Genomic DNA, 18,418 nt, shown 5'->3' on the forward strand with positions numbered 1-18,418 from the left:
CATTTCACAATTTGTATCTATACTGACAGCATTACTCAGAGTGAGCGTCAATGGCGGAAGAGCAAACCCAATGTAATTTTACAAATACTACTGTTAGTGTGTCACAGAATGTAGGTTTTTTTTTCTCTCTTTTTTAGGTGAGAATGTAGTTTAGACCTCAAATAAAGCACCTATTTGAAAATTTCTTTAGATGTTTTCAGAGATATTGCTTTGCCATCACAGGTAAATTGCATATTAAAATATATTACAATAGTAAACAGTTCTTTTAAATTGTAACAATATGTCAATCTTTCTGTTTTTACTGTATTTTTGATCAAATAAATGCTGTCTTGGTGAGCATAAGAAGCTTCTTTCAAAAACACTTTAAAAATCTTTTTGAGCCCAAATTTCTGAACAGTTCTGAACATGCTGGGTGAAATATCCTTAAAAATGATTAATCATACATATAAATACACACAACAGGGTCAGCATTTGGGTTTCGCTTAGCTTTAATGCATATTTAGTCTTTAGTTTTAGTTCCATTTCTTCAAAATTTATCAGACACAATCACCGTTCAATCACAATATTAACATTATTAGAAAGACACACAATCAATATAGATAGAAAAAACAAAATGTCCAAAAGTCAAAGGAGTGATTTCTACAGATTCTGTCAATACCATTTCAATCCACAATCGAGTTCATCTAATTATGTAAAAAGCTGCTTGTCAACGTAAACATAAATATGGTTTCAGCTTTTTTACTTAATTTGATGAACTGTGCAAGAATCGCAAGAATCGGATGGACGCTATGGCTTTACGTTTAATAGTTGCATCATCCACGCAGTGACCACGGACAAATAATGTCTGATGAGCAGTCCAAAATATGGGATAGAAAATATACCTGAATTCCCATTCAAATCCACACAATGGGCAAATATGTTTTTTTATTCTAGAAAGAGTGTGCAGCATATGAATGTATCTAAACTTTGTATATAGTTCAGTTTTAGGCTGCAGTGTGAAAATTCAAAAACAAGAAAACCGAAACTGACATGCATCAACTTCAAATATTAAAAGCTTATCTTTGTAATCTAGGTCAGTACGACTTAAATCTTAATCCGTTAATTCTGAAAAATGGATGTAATGCTTCGAAATAAAACATTACAGGGGTGTTCAGAATGGAGCAAGCAGAGATTCAGCAGTTTACACCAATTCTGATGTCAAGTGCCACATGCCTCTGTATCGTCTGTACATTTTTGATAATAAAAAAATGTTATCATGATAATAATTACTGAAAGACCATGTGAAATATGCAAACAATGCAGTGATATGTCTAAAAATACATCGCTTCATTATGCATTATTATTTTGTATTAGCAGAAAAGCTGTTTAGTTTACGAGAGGCACATAAACACTGTTATGGCAATGAGGAGTCTCCATATTTGGCTCATTAGAACAGTCTTTCTGTTAACTAAAAAGTTTCCCCTATGAGAGCAGACACTTACTATTTTTCTGTGGCACACTTTTGAGTGACCTATTTTTGTAACATGATCCATAAAAACCTTGATCCATAGCAAAAGCAAAAGATGGCCATATCTAAAGAGCAAAAGAAAATAATTCAAATCAAACAAGTCACGAAAAAAATAATCCAGTGAGAACAAACAGTAGCAGTGTTTCAAATCAAAGCAAAGGCTCTTTAGTGCTGACATGGATTAAAATCGAATGCAAACGGCAGTAACAGGATGTTCAAACGAAAAAAAAGACATCAAAAGTGTCACTGTCTTCATATGCTTGGCAACATCAGAGCAGTTTAAAACTCGTCTGATAAAGACACGGTGAAGATCGAAGGCCGTTCACAGACACGGCAACCTGCTGTCAAGTTTGTCAAAGAGGGAGAGAGATAAAAAGAGTGCTTCTAGCGTAGCAGGGGCGTCCCAGATGGCAAACCCGTGACGTCCCTTTAAAACTCGATGACAGGTAACCTTTGTAGTCAGCGAAGCCGTGCCACCTTGCAAAATTTGGCATTATGTTAATGAAGGCAGTTTTGTTTGGTTTGGCCCTCCAGAGACTCTCCATGTACGTGTACGACTACAGTCGAGCGAGGACGGGCTTCTGGTTGGGAATTTTACCTCCTGTGTGACAGAAGAAAAGAAAAGTAAACAAGTTAAGATGAAAAATCGAACGGAGAAGCAGGAGGTCATGGCAGTACGGCACAGCAAGAACTGGGTCACAGTGTAAAATGAGGCACACAACACAAACACAAACTGTGACCGAAAATTTAAAACATTACTTCTTAAAAAATTGACAGAATTTTCCAGCAATCCATCGCTGCGTCCGAAATCGCATACTGTCTGAGTAGGTACATTTGAATTTAAACTTACTTCACGACTGATGAAAAAGTGTGTTCTATATGGTAGTATGAATGAAATTCAGACATACAAACCGATTCCAAAAAAGTTGGGACACTGTACAAATTGTGAATAAAAAAGGAATGCAATGATGTGGAAGTTTCAAATTTTAATATTTTATTCAGAATACAACATAGATGACATATCAAATGTTTAAACTGAGAAAATGTATCATTTTAAGGGAAAAATAAGTTGATTTTAAATTTCATGGCATCAACACATCTCAAAAAAGTTGGGACAAGGCCATGTTTACCACTGTGTGGCATCCCCTCTTCTTTTTATAACAGTCTGCAAACGTCTGGGGACTGAGGAGACAAGTTGCTCAAGTTTAGGAATAGGAATGTTGTCCCATTCTTGTCTAATACAGGCTTCTAGTTGCTCAACTGTCTTAGGTCTTCTTTGTCGCATCTTCCTCTTTATGATGCGCCAAATGTTTTCTATGGGTGAAAGATCTGGACTGCAGGCTGGCCATTTCAGTACCCGGATCCTTCTTCTACGCAGCCATGATGTTGTAATTGATGCAGTATGTGGTCTGGCATTGTCATGTTGGAAAATGCAAGGTCTTCCCTGAAAGAGACGACGTCTGGATGAGAGCATATGTTGTTCTATAACTTGGATATACCTTTCAGCATTGATGGTGCCTTTCCAGATGTGTAAGCTGCCCATGCCACACGCACTGAGCGCTGATAACAGCTTGGGTTGTCCTTGTCCTCTTTAGTCCGGATGACATGGCGTCCCAGTTTTCCAAAAAGAACTTCAAATTTTGATTCGTTTGACCACAGAACAGTTTTCCACTTTGCCACAGTCCATTTTAAATGGGCCTTAGCCTAGAGAAAACGCCTGCGCTTCTGGATCATGTTTAGATATGGCTTCTTTTTTGACCTATAGAGTTTTAGCCGGCAACGGCGAATGGCACGGTGGATTGTGTTCACCGACAATGTTTTCTGGAAGTATTCCTGAGCCCATGTTGTGATTTCCATTACAGTAGCATTCCTGTATGTGATGCAGTGCCATCTAAGGGCCCGAAGATCACTGGCATCCAGTCTGGTTTTCCGGCCTTGACCCTTACGCACAGAGATTGTTCCAGATTCTCTGAATCTTTGGATGATATTATGCGCTGTAGATGATGGTAACTTCAAACTCTTTGCAATTTTTCCTCTGAGAAACTCCTTTCTGATATTGCTCCACTATTTTTCGCCGCAGCATTGGGGGAATTGGTGATCCTCTGCCCATCTTGACTTCTGAGAGACACTGCCACTCTGAGAGGCTCTTTTTATACCCAATCATGTTGCCAATTGACCTAAGTTGCAAATTGGTCCTCCAGCTGTTCCTTATATGTACATTTAACTTTTCCGGCCTCTTATTGCTACCTGTCCCAACTTTTTTGGAATGTGTAGCTCTCATGAAATCCAAAATGAGCCAATATTTGGCATGACATTTCAAAATATCTCACTTTCAACATTTGATATGTTATCTATATTCTATTGTGAATAAAATATAAGTTTATGAGATTTGTAAATTATTGCATTCCTTTTTTATTCACAATTTGTACAGTGTCCCAACTTTTTTGGAATCAGGTTTGTACTACATCCTCCATGTAGTTACTGTCACGTGACATACCTGCGTCAGCTGTGTCGCTTCACTGTTAATCATAAATCCTCTTCCGTGGCCTCATGGGATAGTAAAGTGTCACACTTCAGAATCTAGCCGGAAGTAGTAGGTCATCCAGGTACTTTTTGCCTACTGTTTTATAAACACTATGGATTCGGACATACTTCTTTAGGCGTACTGTTTTTCGCATATACCATATAGTAGAAAAGTATTCGATTTCGGACACAGTGCATGTTTTCACTGTTATATGGTAGGGGCGCTATTATGCATCTTCTGAAAGAGTAGAATCTCTGGATCAAAACAGGCAAAGAAGGAGCAGAAACAAGTGATAGCATTGCTTACGCATATGTACACTAACACTATCATCAACCATTATACAGCATATAAATCATAACACTAACACTATCATCAACCATTATACAGCATAAAACTGCCTAATGCTACCAATTGAAATGTCGAACCCAAGAAGAGGTATAGGACTGTGCAAGTTTTGGGGGTGTTGATGGAAGTAATTTGCTCCATCTATGTTTTGATCATTATTCTGAATCCGATCTGGACGTAGTCTTTGACAAAAACGCGATTTTCTCAGTTTTTTGTACAAAATGTTTTCATGAAAAAAGAAAAAAAAAAAAGAGTGCATTAAGCTATAAAATAATTTTTTTAAAGCTAGCTCTGTTTTTTCTTTTAATAGAATGTATGTTCAGATATTCATACAACAAAATATTCTACTTGTCATAAAATTTTTGTGAAAATGGGAAAGAGTTAAAGAGGAATTTTAAAAGCAAGCAATAAAATATCTGCTCAGCAGCAGGGCCAAAAAGTCTCAAGATTAACTACAATTTACTTTTTGTTTAGTTTATTTATAATTATTTCATTTATAAATACCATCAACATTTACATTTTAAATGTTATATATTTAGTTGTATTTAAATGTATTACCATATTAGCTTCACATGCTCAATATAAACAATAAATAAACACTTGAAATTCAGCTTGAAGGAAAAAAGACTAAACTATTTTTAATACACATGACATCTCTATAAAAAATTCTTTAATTGTACTTGTGACAAAAAAATGTAACTATCCCATGCAACTTACTATGCACAGTACACTGTACATACTATATACTGCAGAAATATTTACATTATTGTTACAATGCGACTCCAAACACTGCCATACTTGAACGCATGCAATTTTGATGACATCACTCTTACCCAGCGTATCCCCCAGTGAGTTCACTGCAATCTTGTTCACCTTCAACGCCACCTGATCTCCACTGTGAGAGAAGTTCACAGTTAAAAAACCATAACATTTCAAAAGCCTATAACATATCTAATAAAATAAATGGTAACACTTGACAATAAGGTTCATTTGTTAACATTAGTTAATGTATTAACTAACATGAACTAACCAAGAAAAATACATTTGTTACAGTATTTGTTAATCTTTGTTAACGTTAGTTAATAAAAATACAGCTGTTCATTGTTTGTTCATGCATAAATTAATGTTAACAAATACAACTCTTGATTTTAATAATGTATTAGTAAATGTTGAATTAACATTAACAAAGATTAATAAATGCTGTAGAAGTTTAGTTCATTATTAGTTCATGTTAATTAATGTAGTTAACTGATGTTAATTAATGAACCTTAAATGTTACCAAATAAAGACTATTAGGGCTGGGCATTGACACAAATTTCACAATTTGATTCGATTTTGATTCATTTGGATATATATCAGATACAGTATTCCTCAAAGAAAAACATATTAACTTTTTAGTTACATAATTATGTTTAAAACATTTAAACGGTGGCTGTCATAAAAAGATGTTTTATTCAAACATTTATTTAAACATATTAAATATTGAAAGACATGTTAAGAAAAAAATATAATGAATATGTAATATAGTGCATATATTTACTGAATGACTTTTGTAGTGACAGTGTACGTTTACATGACAACAATGTAATAAAAACGAAAAAGTTTTTTTCTTTGCGTTTAAGATGACAACGTTGTCAAAACGATACCTGTTCACACAGGCCCTGTCCCAAATGGAACACTTCTATGCACTTTCGGTCTTGTGGACTTACAATGGCTGCCGCGTGCGTGTGTCTGTTAAGTCCACGAGACCTTAGGGTGTCCCATTTGTCAATTTTAGGCTTCAGAAGGGTGCTTGCGAGTGCCCCCTTTGCGGCCAATATGCACCCTCGATGTGCACTTTTGCTGAGCCCGCACTGGTGTGAGCTCCGCGGCAGACTTCTTCCCGACAGTCAAAGCGACGTTACGTCACGAAAGTGCAGACTCGTAGGAGGGCCGTGAGTGTCATTTGGGACAGGGCCACAGATTCACGAAAACGACTAAAAACGCTGTATTATTCATGCCAGTCCAGTAGTTGGCGATGTCACTTTGTAAAGAAACACTACGCATTTATAGAACGAACACGTAATATTCATGCGCATGCTCAATCATCACCATTTTCACCATTTTTGTGTTTTTGTAGTTTACACAGAGACGATAAAGGTATTGTTTTCAAAAACTTGCACTTTGAAACCTGTTTTCAAAAGTTGGAGTTTTCAGGCCCCCAAAACACCGTAGTCATGTAAATGAACGGCCAAAACACAAAAAGTTTTCTGTTTTTAGTTAAAAATAGTGTTGTGTAAACGGCCCCTGAGACAGATCAGACACACAATTATTTGTTACATTTAACAAATAATCCACAATACCCCTCTCCCAACAAGCAAACCCCAATCTGCAGCTAACCCCAGATGTACTACCAGGCTTTGGTTACCATAGAAACAAAGGCACATTAGCAAGATAAGACTGTTTTAGAACCCAAATGACTTTAGGGAGAGTTCACTCTCACCTCATACCCTATCGAAACATATATGCCCATAAAAAAGACTCCTCTTCATTAACTCATAGACAAACCTTTCTATGAATGAACATACATATTGTGTGTATTAATATTATCTTTTGTATTGTATACTGTTTTATGCATGCCTACCATGTTTCATTTCAAAATGATCCTCGTTTAATTTCCAAAACATTGGAGTACATCTCCTCCTCATAATGTGCATTTTATAATTGTTATATTAATCAGAGTATAAGAGGACACAAAACTGACAGCCCAATCTGATCATGCAAATGAGTCAGCTTCCAAACAAAGAAATGTTTCCCACATGAAATCACACCCTTTTCATTGGTCAAGCCAATCTCAAGAGGTGTGACCTCTGCAAAAGTTAACAGTCCACTATCTCAGTGACCCTGCCTCTTCTTTGGGTTGTACATGTGGGAAAAGAGCGGAAACATCCAGTCCTACCGTGACACCGCGGGACCTCCCCGCCGATAAAGTTACACAAGCCATGTTGTAACTTTCCACCCAGGAGCAAGGACTCTCCCAACAACTGAGTCAGAATTATCATCGAACTATTGAACTATCAAGGCTTTTGTCCCAGACTACACATGGCCACTCGTTCAACAGCTATGGCATTGCAATTATATTTTATATTTGATTAAAGGTGGACTCAGTAGAATTTCAAAAACACTTTTTGGAAGTTAGTCGGGCCGACACCAACAACAAATGTCTAACCAATCAATATATGTCGAGGAGAGAGAACGAGCAAGAGGGAGATTTGAAAATAAACAAAAAAAACTGCAGAACGAGACATGGGACACAATACAAAAGAGCTCAAAAGAATATCACTGGAATGAAGGTTTATGACTGGGCAAGCACTTTAGGACCCGCGTTTATATTAGAAAAGCTTTTCAGCGCTGGAGATAGCTAAGCGGGAAGGCCTCCAGGCCAGTGGAGGATAGGCCGGGGTTCGAGACTGACTCAGAGCAGGGTGGTTAGGATTGGAGTGTGAGTTTAGGAGGTGGAGCAATGAAGAGAGCAGTGGGTTTGTTTGGGTTGATTTCAAATATCAACAATGTCCAACAGCGTTCTTCAAAATCTACTGATTGCACCTTTAACTAAACAGAGGTTTAGTATAAGCTGTAGTCCCTTTGTTAACAAGGTGCTTTAAATCTAAGAAACTGATGGTTTTGTTCAGGTGGTTAACTGACTGACCCCTGTTTCTGTTTCATTGTTATTCACGTTCACTTTTCATTTTGTCCATGTATGCGTGATTGTGTTTGTTTAGACTAGTTATGTGTTCCTGATTTAGTCAAATAAAACTTTTATGCACATTCACGTGAGTGTTGATTCTGTGGTCACTGCTTACAAAAAAACGATGCGACCACAGCTAACCTTTCTGAGAGTTGATAGACGATTAATACGGAGTGTTTTCTGGATGAACAGATTAATTGATTGTGATATTAATTCTGCTACATCAAGTTGATTTGTACAACTGATCCAAATATTTATAATTAATTATAATGAGTTATAATGAATTATTCTTATTTCCCTTCATATTTGCTACACTTTTCTGAGGTAAATGTGCTGTTATGTGACATATTGCTTATAAGCTGTTTTATTGCTGTCTCTCTGAGGTTGAAACACTGATTACATGAGACATGATTCATTTTGGTAAGCTGTACTGTATCTTTCAACGTACCTTCTAATGTTCATTCATGTTTATTTCATGCTATAACTAGTAATAGAGAACTAGTAGCAGTCGATATCGGTTCATCAAAATGAAAATGTATTGAAATCGAGAAATCAATATTTTTAACCCAGCCCTAAAGATTATATGTAGATAGACTTACACTTTGACCTTCCTCACTGCTTTGAGCCTCAAGAGAGCTGCTAGAGTGTTCTTCTGCAGGTCTGAGGATAAAGCTTCATAACACTTCAGACGGCCTGATGCCATGATGACAAACACAGAGACAAAACAGAAGATGTAACCTCAGGCAAAATCAGCTTTTTGAAGTCTGAGACAATTACACCTCTACAAAATCTAATCACAAGCATACACAACACAGGAGATGCATAATCAGATCACCTGCGATGGATGTCAATACTAAGTGTAAACAGGACCTGATATGTAAAAAGCCAAAACACTGTCATACTGTGTTACCTGCTAATATGAGTTTCAGTGCAAAGTTCCTCACAGCGGGAATAAACTCCTTCTCCGTCAGGTTCTCATTAGTCTCCTCACACAGATAGCGGCACACCACCTGCACAAAGACACACACAAACTTAATATGATCTGCAATAGCAGTTTCTGAACCTAAGAATGTGTCCTATGTGAAAACACCTTAAAGGGATAGTTCTATCCTGGCTCTTCCAAGCTTTATAATAGGAGTTAATGGTACCATTTTTTTCTTAAGCCCAAAAAAGCGCATACATCCATCATAAAAGTAATCCATATGGCTTCAGGGGGTTAATAAAGGCCTTCTGAAGCAAAGCTGCGCATTTTTGTAAGAAAAATATCCATATTTATAAACTATAATAACTGGCTTCCAGTAACGACCGTACGCAAGTCTAGTTCCGGTCAAAAAGTGAACTCTAACCAGACAGGCGTATTGATGAACGCGGAAGTGCAGAAGATAGAGCAAAACAAAACACCGGTCACTAATTAAAAGCCTAAAATGCTTGAGTTTGTTGCCCAGCCCTATTTGTTTGAATCGCGAGAGGTGTCTACCAATGCTTATGCTACACCTACTGTCCTATGTCATACGCCGAAACTCTTAAATGCGCGGACGGCTGTTGCTGGAAGCTAGTGATTACAGTTTATAAAATTATGATTATGGATATTTTTCTTACAAAAACACATCGCTTCACTTCAGAAGGCCTTTATTAACCCCCTGGAGCTGTATGGATTACTTGTATGATGGATGGATGGATGCACTTTTTTTGGGCTTCAAAAAAATGTCATGATTCACTCCCATTATAAAGCTTGGAAGAGCTAGGATATTTTTTAATATAATTCCGATTGTGTTTGGCTGAAAGAAGATAGTCATATACACCTAGGATGGCTTGAGGGTGAGTAAATTATGGGATAATTTTCATTTTTGGGTGATATATCCCTTTAAGAAATAAGCATAATTATACAGGACCAACTAGTTAACTATTCCTACAGACAACTCACTAGCTGTTTCCATCCACCTATCTTTTTGCAAACTTTGGGAGTTTGAAGTCGGTAAGATTTTTAATGTTTTTGAAAGAAGTCTCTTATGCTCAGAACAAGGCTTACATTTATTTGATCAAAAATACAATAAAAACAGTAATTTGCGAAATATTATTGTTAAATATTATTACAAATTTAAAATAACTGTTTTCTATTTTAATATACTTTAATATGTAACTTACATTTGATCAATTTAATTCAACCTTGTTGAAAAAAGAATTAATTTCTTTCTTTTTTTTTTTTTTTTTTTTTTTTTTTATAAATGATTGACACCAAACATTTAAATGGTAGTGTACATTTGCACACTATGTGTAAGGTGTCACCTGGTATCCTTGCAGGAAGGGGTCCAGAACTGCACACAGGAAAGCGAGGGTGCTGTGACCGCTCGGTGACATCACAATTTCATGCTCCAATACCTGCAACACTCCACGCTTCATGAGCAAATAACATGCTTCTTCAAAGTCCTACAAAAACACACACATATACATACAATAATATATCATAGAAAGATTTTTCATTACAGACTAGAGGTGAGAATCTTGATGGAATTTGATTTGGTTTCACATCAGAGAGACATGATTTAGTTTTCAAATGATTCTCAATGTTCAAACTCAAAGTTTCAGCAACAAATCAAAAAACATTTTGTGAATGTGCTCGAACCTGAACCGAGTCCCCAGGGCAAAGAATAAATTCATTGGAGAACATGTTCCTCAGGAAGCTGAAACAGTTGTAGATGTCATCTAGAACACAAATTACTCTGTGATTGGTAACATATACTAATTCAAGGTAAAAGCAGCAAAAGCATTTATGAAAAATATTTCTCTCACACCTTTACTATTAGAGTTGGCACTTTGCATGGCCACTGCTAACAGAGCAGGTCTCAGAAACACATGCAGGATCTGGTTCCTGTAGGAGGCACAAGAGAGCACAACGACAGCTCGGTGAAACACCGTTTCCTCTGGTGTAGTCTCGACCTGCAGCGCCTCTGTGACGTTCAACTGAACGTGCCCCGCGGACACAGTCAACAGGTGTCTGTGCAGCGCTAAACTACAGCTGATGACTTCACTGCAGGTCGTGTGATCTAGAGAGAGACAGAGAGATCATATTATTGGGGATTGTTCAAATTAAGGTCAAGTAAGCTCAATTAAGCTATTGGATTTCTCTGCAATGAATTATTCATCAAGCATATTTCCTTTATCCAAGCAGATTCTGCATATCCTGGAGATATGCATGATCATTTTTGCCATGCTGGGAAAATATGAAGAGCATGATATATGATAATCGGATACAATTTCATACGACTCTAGCTGCTTAACTTTCAAATTTAGAGATCTTTATTCAGTGATACAAACAGTATGTATGTAATAAAATATTTTATATGATTTCATATAGGACTTTTGATAATCAGAATGTTTTTTCAGTGCAATTTTCATATAATGTTGTTGATTGTTAATCATGTTTGTTTATAATGCAATAACTAATGTTCATTTATACAACTTCTAATGTTAAATATGTATATGTAGAAATTAACATTAACCAAGATTAATTCTGGTAGATTTTCTGGTAACACTTTACTTAAAGCCTTATGCATTATAAAAGTATTTTTAATGCATTAATTATGCCTTGTAATGCACCTTATAATGCATTGTATGTTCTCATGAAAGGGTTAGCGTGTATCAAACTTCCAAAGTCACGCCCCCCAGTGGTGAACTATTGAAATTTCGATACACTTATGACATAACGAAGCCTCGTTTACTAAAATCACATAACTTTGGCAGTTTGATGCACGCTCTGTACCACTGATTCGAAACAAAAGATTTGTAAAGTTTCATGAAGCAGTGTTTTGAAATTGGCCATCACTGAATAAAGTCGTTATTTTGTTTTTTTGGCATACAAAAAGTATTCTTGTCACTTCATAACATTAAGGTTGAACCACTGTAGTCACATGAACCTTTTTTAAGTACATCTTTAGTACCTTTCTGGGCATTTGAAAGTGTTAATTATCTTGCTGTCAATGCAGGCCTCACTGAGCCATTGGATTTTATCAAAAAATATCTTAATTTGTTTTCCAAACATGAACAAAGGTCTTACGGGTGTGGAACGACATGAAGGGTGAGTAATTAACGAGATTAATGAGATTTTCATTTTTGGGTGAACTAACCCTTGAATAATTGTAACCTCACTTATAATATATTTTAATACTTATGTTACACCTTTAGAAAGTATAATGCATTAAAACACATGACAAACAACCAATTTCAGATGTAACAAGAAATCTGCAAATTATATAACGCTTTTTAACTTTGGTTAGGATTATTTATGAAAAGATATAATGCATTATAATGTACATTATGAATACCTTTATAATACATTATACATTTCTGTGTCCATTCAGCGCTGTGACAGGGTTGACCAATGAAAGGGTGTGGTTTTCAAGTAAGGGGCATTTACAAACCCACCATATGTAGTTTAAAGGCCAGAATCTGTTATAGTCTGAAAAAGTCAAATTAGATTTCGTATTTGGCATCACATGGGATATGTGAACTTAAATCATAAAGTGTGTCTGGAGCTGTGTCTGAACACACTCATTTTCAATTTTCTAATATAGCAAGCTGTAATATTCACTACTGTATGCAGAAAATGAGTGAACAAGTCAGCAGACACAGTAGTATATGTATGAATGTGCACAAGACGTATGAAATGCTGCTTATATTATCTCATGGGCCTTGTGAGTTTAGTACTGGAATGAGGCAAAATTTCCAAATCAAATCAGATTTGTGTGTAGTGTGAACATAGTCTAAAGGCCCTGATATGCTTCAAGCAAAATGGAAGAACGAGCTGGTGTGACGTCATTTCGAAAATGAAGTTTGTTTCTGGAGTTTCAGGAAAAGTATGCTCCGGCTGGTAAACACCTTCAAACTACCATTGGTTCGTGGCAATTACGTAATAGGTAGGTGTGGCTCTGAGGCTCTGCCTTCTTTGACATGTAAATCTTCTCTGGTTCATTTCTTCTGTTAAGTCCGTCAAGGTCAGACGCGAGTAAAAACATGAACACACTGGAGAGCCGCTTTATAGTAGAGATTAAAGTTGTAATTCTAATTGCTAGTGACACTGACAGTAATTGTTTTTTTTTTTTTATGTGGTGCTGTTCAGTCATTTTTTACCGAAAAATTTTACAATATCACACATTTCAGTCTGGGAAAAGCCCAACTAGTAAAATCTGTATATATTAATGTTAAAAAAAAAAAAGGTCAAACAATAGATCAACTTATTAAACGATGCCCTCTGCTGGATCAAGCCTTGCGTCGTGTTCTTCTGACGCAAGGCTTGATTTGTCTTCCAAACTTGAGGAAGACTTGAAGAGACTGATGAAGTTGCTTTGTTTACATTGAGAACGGGGACTTTTACAGGATTGCGTGGATGATTAAGGTACGAATAGCAGTGGGTGTGGCACATTAAAAATAATTAGTTATTTCCCAGACAGGAAAGAATGTACCTCTTCGTACGGATTACATAAAGAGAGAACATTTGTTTTGACTTGACTTATATAATTTAAAAGTAATTGATGTATTACTTTTATCTGTATGACAAAAAATGACAGAGTATTTTAAGTCGTTTTTGCTGCTATGTAAAGAAAATCCAACAAAACGCGCCGGCGCGTTTGCCGACCCCAGAGTGTTAAAGTTTATTTTGATCGTTTGCCATTTCCCGCCTCCTTCTTCCCTGAGCTTGAACTTTGTTACGGCAATACTGTATTAGTATTATACAATAGACTTATTATTAGCACTTATACAATACACATATTATATAAGTGCTATATAAATAAACGTGACATAACTTGACTGGAGCACTGAATTGCAGAGCTGGTGCAAACATATTCACATCACCTTTATCAGATGCTTTCTTATCGGCCGTCATTTTTGTTGTGCGTTTATTTTGTTATTGAGAGGAAAGCATGCAACACATATTTACATATTCACTAAACATCGCTCTCAGCAGTGTTGGTGATGACGGGATGTTCGTTAACAGTATATCACTGCAAAGGTATTTTCAACTTCTTTTTGCCCCTAAGCGAAGAACGAAAAAGAACTTCGCCTTGAGTATATCGGGGCCTTAAATGTCTCAGATTTAAAACACTGGATCACTTTCAAGCATGCCATGAACCTCTCACACTAGCTTTGGCAAATCCAGTGATTAGTTCTCCCTTAGAAAGTCATCAGCCCTGAGGGTTTGACAAGGTGCTTCTCTTACCAGGCCAGTCCAAGAACGCTCCAAATGCCAGTGCCAGATGTCTAAGCCAGTCTGTCTGCTCCGTGAGAGAGGAGAGGTCCAGACCGTCAGGGTTCTGTAGCAGCAGTGTGGCGATGAGAACCCAGGGCTTTAGAACCATGTTCTCCTCCTGTATGCGGACCAGACGGAACGCAGCATCGTTCAGAAACTCATGAGTGTCTGTGCTGGGTTTCTGAGGAATGTACCTGATTAAAAAAAACAACAACAAAAAAAACACACTAAATTCAGTCGTGAGGTTCAACCTGACATTTCACTTTGTAGAGAACAGGGTGCTTCAATTAAACTCATATTGTGGCTGAAATCTGTAGAAAATAAAAAGATAAAAAAATAAATAAAAAAAAGTAATAAATTGGCAATAAATTAGATAAATATGAATGTACTATACATAAAGATAATATTGAATGTAAATGGATAAATATAAATATACACTACCATCCAAAAGTTTGGGGTCGGTTAGATTTTTAAATCTTTTGCTCACCAAGGCGGCTGCATTTATTTGAACAAAAATACAGAAAAAAAGCAATATTGTGTAATATTATTTCAATTTAAAACAACTGTTTTCTATTTTAAAATTGTAATATATTTTTAAAATAATGGGAAAAAAAAAAAAAAAAAGAAAAAAAAAAAAAGAACATTGATTATTAATTTTCCAGTAACACTCCCAAGAAGCACTTCTCACACTGCAAGTTGCTTTAGATAGAAATGTCTGGCAAAATGCAAAAATTTAAATAATTTGATCATCTTTCTGATTGTTTTACACTACAGAAAACTTTTTATTAATTAACATAATTTACTGTGACATTATTAAACAAGGATCAGAAAACTTTGCATGCCATGGTGGTCAAATCCCGCTATGTGGCTGCTAGCATGCTTTGTGTGAATAATGTTGACCTTTAGTGCAAAACTGCAGGTGTCATACCTTGGCAGCAGGTTGTACTGAGAGCGGTTTATTTTTCCCTCTGCCAGACTGCGCACAGATACAGGATGACCAAAGTACACATGCATACTGCCATAGTCCTCACTCAAGACCCGCCGGGCCTTCAACAGACCCTGAGAGAAACAGAGTTGAGAAATGGATGTCAACAAAAACAGAACAATTAACTCTCTGGGATTCGTTCTTCGTACCTCACTTAATACATATGAGATGATTTGACACATGCCAATTCTTCTAATCGTGATAACTAATCTCTGGATAATTTGATTAATCAAACAAATTTGTGGATTTGATTAAAATATCTGGATTAAGTTGTCTGATATTATTGCATGTTCATTGGCCAGGCCAGATATATCAATACTCGAAACCATGATCAGCAATGCAACGATTGGCTGGTGGCAAGACGGCACAATAATGACATCACAAATTTCTATAAGGAAACAGCCAAGTGACCAAAACAACATAAAAGTTATAACAGATAAATGAAATGTGTATTGTTTGATACATAATTCCGTATTATTTCCATTATTTCACGTTTTCTAGTAATTTGTACAGTCTTTACATTTTTATTTCAATGCTGTACTTAGCAATTCATTTAATTTTACCTGTGAAGCAAGTGTTACATGACAGCATTAATTAAATTTTCTTAAGGGTCAAGACTTTAAATATCACCTTCACTTAAAAAGATGCAATCTAATCCTGTTTACATGAAATAAGCCCGAGAAGTTTTGAGCTTATGGACCTGTTGCTATGACAGTGAGCTTTGAAGAACCTAACAATCCTGGATCATGTCAAATCATCAAAAGTAAAATCCAGATAACTGAGTAATCCACATACGAAGAGCGGTTCCCTGAGGTCTGTCTTTCCAGTAAAATGTCTGGATGTTCCAAAAAAAGAAAGAAAAAAAAAAAAAGTTCCAGTAAAAAAAAACTAAACATCCAAGCACTGAGGTTTTATGTCTGAAACACTGAAAGAATATTTAACCAAAGGGGTGAGAAAAAAAAAAAAAAAAAAAAAAAAAAAAAATTATATATATATATATATGTGTGGTAACACTTTACAATAAGGTTCATTAGTTAAACATTAGTTAATGTATTAACTAACATGAACTAACCATGAGCAATACATTTGTTAATGTATTTACTAATCTTCGTTAACATTAGTTAATGAAAATACAGTTTTTCTTTGTCTGTTCATGTTATTTCACAGTGCATTAACTAATTTTAACAAGATTTTAATAATGTATTAGTAAATGTGGAAATTAACATTAACAAAGATTAATAAGTGCTGTATAAGTGCAGTTCATTATTAGTTCATGTTAACTAATGTAGTTAACTAATGAACCTTATTTGTAACCTAAGTGTTACCATACATTTATATTATATGGACTCCATTATGAAAAATATTAAAATGACTTATTCTTTCTAGGTACATACTTTCATATTTACACACCATTCAAAAGTTCAAAATCAGTAAGGTTTTTTTCTTTTTCTTTTTTGAAAGAAAATAATACTCAAAACTTTTATTCAACAAGTATGCATTAAACTGATCAAAAGACTTTAGAAAAAATATTTAGAACTTTTCATTCATTGAAGAATCTGAAAAAATGTGTCACGTTTTCCACAAAAATATCAAGCAATACAGCCTTTTCAACACTAATAAATCAGCATTAGCAAACATTTCAACATTAGCAAATCAGCTTATTAGAATGATTTCTGAAGGATTATGTGACAGTGAAGACTGGAGTAATGATGCTGAAAATTCAGCTTTGCATCACAGGAATAAATTACATTTTAAATTGAAATATATTAAAATAAAAAAGAAAGTTATTTTAAACTGTAATAATATCTCACAATATTACAATTTTTACTGTTTTTTTTTTTATCAAATAATGCTGCGTATATTTTGTTGTTATACAGTATGTCTGCTAAAAATGATGATTGAATAATAATGTGCAGAAGAAGGCCACACGTACTGAAGTCGACTCTTTGGGCTTCGGGACACCAAGCAGCTCACGGGCGTACAGAGTTTCTTCCAGAATTCTCTCGTAGCTGATGCTGACAGGAACCAGGTTCACGTCAAATAGCTCTCCTTTAAAAAAAGGCTCCATCACAATATTCAACAACCCTTAGGGAGAAGAAGAAAGAAAGAGTGTGGGAGATGAAGCTGACACAAAACGGTGTTCAAAGAGGTGGACCATTTTGTTTCTCTCATTCATCTAAATTTGCTTTTGTTCCATTTGATTGATGAGCTGCCACCGTCATGCTTTCCAGGTTTCAAGCTGTCGTTTTGAACCTCTGTGCCATAAATTAGACAGGGGCGCTATTTCATTCTGGGACTATGATTCAATTGTGAAAATCCTGTGAAATTTCATTTAGCTGGCATCTCACTTCCTGTGAACAAGCAATGCAGACCAAAAAAAATGTTACCTGTCACCTTGAATTATTTGTGCAGCAATAAAAAAGGCTGAAAAGTGAGGAAAAGCCTTGACGCTGCACAATACATGCAGAAGTCAGCAAAGAGCTTTTATCAAAATGAAACACCCCAAAAAAAAATGTCACAGCAGCACAGACAGCCTGTTTTTGAAATTATATAAAAAAAAAAATTTACAAATCGATAGTTGATGTATAATTACCCGTCTTTGGTGTAAGAGATTTGCTCGTCCTGCTTCTAGTTCCTTCCAAGAAGAACTCAATTGGGGCATAACCATTCTGAATAAACAACATATAACAGGTTAATAATTTTTAAACTGTCAAAAATGCAGGTATGTACATTAAGTAGTCATTTAACAGATCCTTATATCCAAACCTACTTACAGTACACTTATTACAGGGAAAATCCCACTGGATCAACCTGCGTGAACTGCATTTTGATCAAAGGTAAAAAGCCCTCCTAATTACATGTTTATAAGAGGGTTAAGAGCAGTGTGAAAAGAAGGGCTGTGTGATTACTCAAAATTGTGTTTCGATTTAGATTTTGGCTTCTGACAATTATGAAAATACAATAATTAAGATAAAATGATTATTGTGCCCCATTTCTTTCCTTTACAGCGGTGCACTTTTGCTCCTCCTTAAAAGCCCGAACTTAACGTGCAAATCAGTAAAATCATGTAACGTGACTTTCGTAAA

At 35.7% G+C, this 18,418-nt stretch overlaps 1 protein-coding gene across 1 annotated transcript in view; it reads right to left on the reverse strand.

The window, feature by feature from the left end:
• Window positions 1-470: 470 nt before the first annotated feature.
• gnpat (glyceronephosphate O-acyltransferase) overlaps window positions 471-18,418 on the reverse strand; it is a 29,259-nt gene continuing 11,311 nt past the window's right edge. Inside the window, exons 6-16 of the mRNA XM_051874779.1 lie at window positions 17,926-18,001; window positions 17,266-17,417; window positions 15,276-15,406; window positions 14,318-14,541; window positions 10,896-11,147; window positions 10,727-10,806; window positions 10,390-10,530; window positions 9,014-9,113; window positions 8,703-8,796; window positions 5,210-5,271; window positions 471-2,108 (exon numbers count right to left, since the gene is read on the reverse strand). Of these exons, the coding sequence (XP_051730739.1) occupies window positions 2,065-2,108; window positions 5,210-5,271; window positions 8,703-8,796; window positions 9,014-9,113; window positions 10,390-10,530; window positions 10,727-10,806; window positions 10,896-11,147; window positions 14,318-14,541; window positions 15,276-15,406; window positions 17,266-17,417; window positions 17,926-18,001 (1,356 nt within the window). The 3' untranslated portion in view covers window positions 471-2,064. The remainder of the gene's footprint in view (window positions 2,109-5,209; window positions 5,272-8,702; window positions 8,797-9,013; window positions 9,114-10,389; window positions 10,531-10,726; window positions 10,807-10,895; window positions 11,148-14,317; window positions 14,542-15,275; window positions 15,407-17,265; window positions 17,418-17,925; window positions 18,002-18,418) is intronic.

This window comes from Ctenopharyngodon idella, chromosome 20, assembly GCF_019924925.1.
Source record: "Ctenopharyngodon idella isolate HZGC_01 chromosome 20, HZGC01, whole genome shotgun sequence".
In the NCBI taxonomy this organism is placed as follows: domain Eukaryota; kingdom Metazoa; phylum Chordata; class Actinopteri; order Cypriniformes; family Xenocyprididae; genus Ctenopharyngodon; species Ctenopharyngodon idella.